We start from the raw sequence: 7,256 nt of genomic DNA on the forward strand, positions 1-7,256 counted from the left end.
CTCTGGCCGGAAACGGAAACGACACACACACTACCACATGCCATGACACACATACGTTCAGTCTGTGTGTGTGTGTGTGTGCGTGTTTGTGGGTTAATCATTTGTATTGGCATTTCACTAAAAGCGACGACCAAAATTATTGTCTCGCTCTTTTTTCTTTCTCTCTGTTGTCTCTGTTGTCTGCAGCGTAGCGCAGCGCAGCGCTACTCGATTAATTAATGGCCATCAATAATCGAATAAAGCGCCACGCAAATCAAATAATCGTTAATGCAATTAAGCCAGTTATACGCGCGCATGCTGCATACATATTATATTTGAATATGTATTTTCCCCATATTTATTATATCCTGTTTCCTGCGCTCACTTCCTGTGCGCTGCCAGCTTAATTATTTCGCTCTGCCCCCATCTCTCTCTCTCTCTCTCTCTCTCTCTCTCGTTCGCTCTGCCGCCCTAAGCTACTTTTGTCTTCATTTGTGTTCATGCATTATTCACATTTGACTGCTAATTGAAATTTTCACACATGTCTCTTCTCCTGTTTTCATTGTGTATCGGTTTCTTATTGTTATAAAGCGTCATTTATCGCATTGCATATTTTTGAAGAAAATTAAGAGAAAAGCATATCAAAATGCATAAAAAGTCATTAAATAAGTTAGAAAACCAAAAACCAATTACAGACTAGACAAGCACTGAGAAAAAATAGAGGAAGGAATAAAGTAAAACTATTCTTATTAAAATGGAGTGCAGTTTTTGACATAACAATTGGAGTTGAAATGAAGAAATTGTCATACCCGGCAGCACAATGACGAGCAGGGGTAGCATAAGTTTGTGTGCCAGAAGCGATAAAAACAATTTTGAAAGCTAGAGTTGACTGTACGATATCCGCGACCCCTTTTTTAATAAAACCGTATTCTAAACTTATACCAAATTAAAAATAATAAACTATACTAAAATACTAAAAATAGTTAAATGTTAAAAATACTCTATATATATTATCAACCTCTTTTTAAAGAAACCATATTATAAACTTATACCAAATTAAAAATAATAAACTATACTGAAATACTAAAAATATTTAAATGTTAAAAATACTCTATATATATTATCTAAAGCTAAGTTTGGTATAAATGCATAAGCGTGGCAAAAATTTGAAATAAACTTGGTTTGCGAGCAAAATTTACAAATGCTGTCGAAAAAAAAACATATTTCTATCTCTTATAATCTCTAAGATCTAGTGGTTCATATGGACGGACAGACTGACAGACAGTCATGGCTATATCAGCTCGGCTGTCGATGTTGATCAAGAATATATGTACTTTCTGTTGTCTGAGATTATTCCTTTTGCCTGCTACTATGGCTAATGGGTTTATAAATTGCAATTCCTATTCAGATATTTGGGATCAGGTATTTTGCAGTTGTTGTTATTTGATTTGTTATTTATTTAGTTGTCGTTTCAATGTTTTTTCTTTGTGTGAAATTCATTTGCAGTTCGTTTAGTTGTTTGTTTTGTTGCTGTCATGCTGCTTCAGTTTCAGCTTCAGCTTCAGTTTGAACAGCTTCTGCCCAAGCTCATGCACAATTTCCATAACATCTTGTAGCAATTTAATTTGAAATATGCAAATTGGCACAAAAGACTGCGAATGCAGAGGAACTCGTGCTGCGCGTTAATAATGAATAACAAGATAAACATGATGAACACACACACACGCACATAAAATGAAAAGGGTCGGAGATAAAAACTTCACTAAGCCAAGCTTATCAAGATGAAGAAAGAGAGAGAGAGAGAGAGAAAGAAAGTAAGATCAGATCGAGTTGTCCATCCTTCAGAGTTTCGGGGGCGACATTTGACTTATTGCCAAAAGCCTTCGCAGTCTTTAGCTAAGAGGCAAAAGACTTAACGCATTTTTGCGGCTGAATTCGAAGGAGTGAGTTGGAGGCTCTAAGTGAAATATTAAGTGTGAACGGCAAGTCAAGTGGAAGAAGAGGCAGCAACGATGGCGAAGGCGATGGCGACACACAAGCGTAAAACTTTTTCAATTATAATCGCTTTGAGATAAGCAAAAGCAACAGCAACAACGGCAGCAGCTTCCTTCAGGGTTTGCCCTTCTAGTTACACCGCCCCTCTCCCTAAACTCTATCCACACACACACACACACACACACATAAACAAACAAGCGTAAAAGTCGTGTCGAAAAAACGGAGAGCAAGAGGAAGGGGAATGAAAGAACGGCCACAACTTGACGCAGTTTATTATGTATAATATCATCTGTTTAATTGAATATTGTTGTTTACTCTTCATGCCACACTCACGCACACACACACACACACGTAGAGAGAGTAGTCTGTGCCACAAGCAGTGGCAAATGAGGTTTTATGCATTATTAGATTGCACCCGCTTCGTGAGCAGCATAACACACATATCTCACATATCAGATATATAGTATAAATGTGCAGCATATAACTAACATAATTGTAAAAGCTAAGGCACAACAATGCTGCATGACTGCAAAATACCCCATAAATATGTGATAGAGTAACTACAATTCATTATTCACATTATTAAGATCTTAATTAGTCGGAATTATAACAAGAGTTGCTAACAAGATAAGGCTATAATAATGAAATTTATAATATTAGGAAGTGGAGAATCCGTAATGCAAAATTAGTTCAATCAATCGGATGAATTTTGAATTAAAAATAATATTACTACATCAGTTGAATTCACTACCAAAGCAAAGCATCCGATTCTTAACTTAATAAAATCTCATATCTTAATAGGATAATCTCGTGTTTGAAGCATTTTTCTCCGATCTTATCTTCGATGTGAAATGGTTTTAATATAACATAGGCCACTGCAAATTTGAAGATACACGGTGTTTGCCCAATTGTTTTATGTATGTACAAAAACATATATTTGAGATACAAATTTAATTTATCCCAGTAAAAGTAAAGTATCATAAATAAAGAAGCTGCGAACAGGAATTTCTTTTTTAAGTTTTTTTTTATTAACTTTTTAGAATTTGTGTGCTTATTATTTTGAACAACTCTTACTTAATTTTCTAAAACTTAAACGATAAAGTTATTTACATTTGAAATGAAAAATGTTTTTTACTTTAAATCAGAAAACTAAAAGTAATCCCAAAAATTTTGTACTTGTTGTCAACAAAACCAAAACTGGTATGGTCTTATAATTTAAACAAATAAATATACCGCTAAAATAATGAAATATACCAAAATTTATATTTGGTATATTGACATACCAAGTGCTGTTGAAAAAAAGATCTGTGTATGTCGTTGAAGGAACCTACTAAGCGTATACTTATTATTTCGACTAGTTGTGTATACAAATACAATGTTAAAATCTTTTCGTTTAGTTGAAAAACTGCTGCTGCATATCAACAAATAATTCCTTTTCAACTTTTCAACTAGTTTAATATTAAATTGTGTATTTCAATTCATTTTGAATTGTGCAGATTTAAAGCTGGCCAAAGGGGATAGCGATTGCAAATGTCGTTTGTTGTTGTGCAGTGCTTTAAAGTGGCTTGTCATTCAGGGGTCACATTAGATGACACACACACACACAGTCAACACACACAGTCACAGCTATGTAATGCAGTATGTATTACACGTACAAAGTGCAGAGCATACATTGTACGTCCCAATAAGCTTGAAATGCGTTGCAACAAATCAACGACAGGATGCAAGATGCACGTTGCACGTTGCAGGATGCAGAATACCAAGAACGGGGCACGTACACCATCCGAGCTGAATGTCTGAGCCTGGATCTGTCATTCGACGCCACGTAGGTATGCACTATATAGTATATAGTATATCAAAAGCATGCACGAATCGGATTCCAAAAGCATTTACTCACAATTGGCCAAAATGCATACCAAGTGTCAGAGTATTGTTTGTGGTCTATTCATTCACTTTCGAGCCGATAGGGTTTGCATTTATTTGTATATCTTATATTATTCTAATAAACAAATACATATGAGAATTGCTTTCGTTTACATTATTATGGCAGCTCTGCTAGAGTGAAACTAATATACAAAAATTAGCTTTAACTACATGAACTAAGACCATATATATCGCTATTTATCAAGCACTGCAAATAACTTTACTAAAATTCAATTGAATTGAATTGCGAGATATTATAGTATTTATGATTCCTACAAATTTAGTTGGAAACCAGTAAAATACTTGGAACTTATTTAACAAATAGTTTAATAAAGCAAAAAGTTGATATTGCTAATAATTTGGTATATTTGGTATTCTATGGTATATTTTTTATGTAATGGTATATCCTTATACCTTTTGGAATATTTTTATATTTAGTTCGGTATATTTTGGTATGTGCCGGTAAACCTGGAATGAAATATTTTAGTATTTTCTTCGGGTTTTTTTATTTGGTAGCATACTCGTCTTTGTCAATACCTCTCACATAATATGTAATTGGTATTTAATATTTATATTGAAATTAAATAATAGAAATTGAGAAATAATTTTAATTTAACATTTTTTCAATGAAAAATAATTTTACAATTATATTTTTTTCATAAGAAAATTACTTTTATTTAATTTATGTCGCATAAATTGAAAAATACCTTCAATTAAAAGTACAAAAAATTTTATCGGTATGTTCAACACTTTTACTTCCAAGTGTATTTTGTAGTTGCTTTTTAAATCACATTTCCCCATTCGGACGTTGTCAATGCCTGAACATTTGTTTGTTTGTTCAGTGCTGACCGAATAACAAAAATTCCCCAGTGAATTCTCAATTCTCGGGCATCTCGGAATCGTTTCGAAGCCAAAGCAAAAAGCCGCTGTTAGCAATGTCCAAGCAATGTCTGAGGCAGCCACGTCACACTGCGAGCGGCAGAAGCGATAGAAGCGACAGGGAGTGTGGCGCTGTTCGATCGATCGATAACACATCGATCGATCACACTAGCCTTCGGTCCGCAACTAGGTCACGCCCCCTGGCGCGACTGGATCGTCTGCTACGCCGTTGGCTACCCGGCTACAATTATTTGCGTGGTCCCATTGCTCCCATTGACGGCAGCAGCAGCAGCCACAGCCAAAGCAGACCATCAGCAGATATCCTTGGAGCAGGACGATCAACATCTAGATTGCAACAACAGCAGGACATGGGGAACAGCGTCACAGTCGAGGTGACAGCATCGTCATTGCCCATGCAGAAGCGTAAGGATGGCGAAGTTTTACTGGATGCGGGAATTGCCAAGTCCGAGTTCTGCATGAAGCTGGAGAAGCTGCTGCGTGCCAAGCTGATTGTCAAGGAGTAAATTAATGTCCGCCACTTATTTATATACAATACGACCACTATATTTATTTCCGATGATCAACCAGCACCACCAATGCCAATAAATTGCAGTTAATAAAATTTTGAAGCGCTGAGATGAAGCCGTGCCTGAGAAACAGATGCGTTCGCTTATTATCATTATTATTATTAGCATTTACTTGGCACAACATTTCATGTTGAATTTAACTACTTGCCGTCCTTAAAGCGGCGGAGGCGGAGGCTGCCCATCAATTCTCAATTCTCTGAGCTTAGTTGATTTATGCCCATTTAAGGCAACAACAATGGACAGACAGACAGACAGTAATATTATTGTAATTATGTATTTATTATGACAATGCCTGCAGCATACACAAAAGAAAACGAGAATAGTATCGTATATAGTATAGTATGGTATGCTGTTAAAGTCCTTTTGTTGTGCCAACAACAAAAAAGTAAATAAATAAACGATACATTAAACACACTAAGAAACAAAGAATAGTTGACCCAAAAGCGAGCAAACTACATTATACACTTTTGTTTATTATTCCCAAATAAATCTGAAAGGGAATACATAAACGTAAGTAGAATGCATTTAATAAGCATTTGCTTTCATTTTTATGAAAAGAAGGACTTCAAATGAATAAAAAATTTGTAAATTTTCTAATGTAAAAATCTTGTTATTAAAAATGGGAATATTAATGAAAAAATGTTACTTTTAGCTTGTTAAATCTATTCTTATAAATAGTTGGAAAAAAACTATACAATTACTTGAATTTTTAGTAAGAAAAACATAAAATAAAATATGATATTTCAATGCATATTTTCGGTCGTTTTATTGGCTGCTCAGCTTATTAATTAATTTCTAGTATTATTCTATATTTGAATTTTGTTTTTTATATTCCTTTTCTTGCAGCAGCAGTTCAAAGTTGAAGTAAGTTAAGAAGTTGTAAGTTTACCACATCAATTTACATTTACCTTATTTAAATTGATAGCCAAGTGCAGCAAAAATTCAGCATATCCAAAAACACAAATTAGGGTATTCGAGTTGCTGCAACAAGCGAGCCAGAAAATGTGTCCGTATGTGTGTGTGTCTGTGAAAATGAATGGGGCAGCTTGTGATTTATGAGCATATGTGTGTGTGTATGTGGATCCATTGGGAGCAGCTTCATGCAGTTTCAATATATCAATATATGCAAGCATAGGCAATATATCAATCAATCAAGACGCTAACAAAAGGCTAAGCGAGAGGGGAGAAGAGAGCTGAAGAGAGCGTGTTAAATGGCAATTGTGGTCGCGATTGAAACCGCTGCGCTTAATTGAAGGGCTCATTAAAAATAATTTCGGAAATAATGAGTGCAAAATGTTTGCTGCGCATACATTAAACAATTATTACTCTTATGAAATGGCAAATTGTTTTGGTGGCCACGTAAATTGCCCAAAAATTAGTTGACAGGCAGACAGAATCCCCTCGGCGATTTGTTTGGGTCTGGGTCCCTTGGCAAGCCAGGACAAACTTTGCTGCGTCAAAGTTGTTAATCAGTCGAATGGTCAACAACAACAACAGCAACCACGCTGAGGTTCTATACTCGTAATTAAAAAAAATAAAAAGCAGAAACTGAAGTGGCTCAACCACAAGGGAGAAGAGTTCCCAGTTCGATGTCCCCGATTGCAGCCACTCAGCAAGTTGATTGTGCGACAAATTGACGAAGAGAGAAGAGCAGGAGAATTTACTATCGATTTGGTTCCCTTGCTGTCTCTCTCTGTCTCTCTTTCTTGCTCTAATCTATTATCATAATGCTATATTTCAGAAATCTCTTATGCTAAAGTGAAAATCATACTTGTGACATTGTATTTGAATGGCTAGAGCATTGAAGTGTTGCTTGTTTGTGTGTGTCTGTGTGTGTGTGTGCGAGTGTGCAGAAGGACTCTGACCTGTGGAAACTGACAACAACATTACGCA

At 35.5% G+C, this 7,256-nt stretch overlaps 1 protein-coding gene across 1 annotated transcript; it reads left to right on the forward strand.

Moving 5' to 3' along the window:
• Positions 1-4,691: 4,691 nt before the first annotated feature.
• On the forward strand, positions 4,692-5,431 carry LOC117570921 (uncharacterized). The gene has a single exon (XM_034252849.2). The coding sequence runs from the start codon at positions 4,833-4,835 to the stop codon at positions 5,298-5,300; it is 468 nt and encodes a 155-aa protein (XP_034108740.1). The 5' UTR covers positions 4,692-4,832; the 3' UTR covers positions 5,301-5,431.
• The last annotated feature ends 1,825 nt before the right edge of the window (positions 5,432-7,256 follow it).

Source organism: Drosophila albomicans, chromosome X (assembly GCF_009650485.2).
Source record: "Drosophila albomicans strain 15112-1751.03 chromosome X, ASM965048v2, whole genome shotgun sequence".
Lineage (NCBI taxonomy): Eukaryota > Metazoa > Arthropoda > Insecta > Diptera > Drosophilidae > Drosophila > Drosophila albomicans.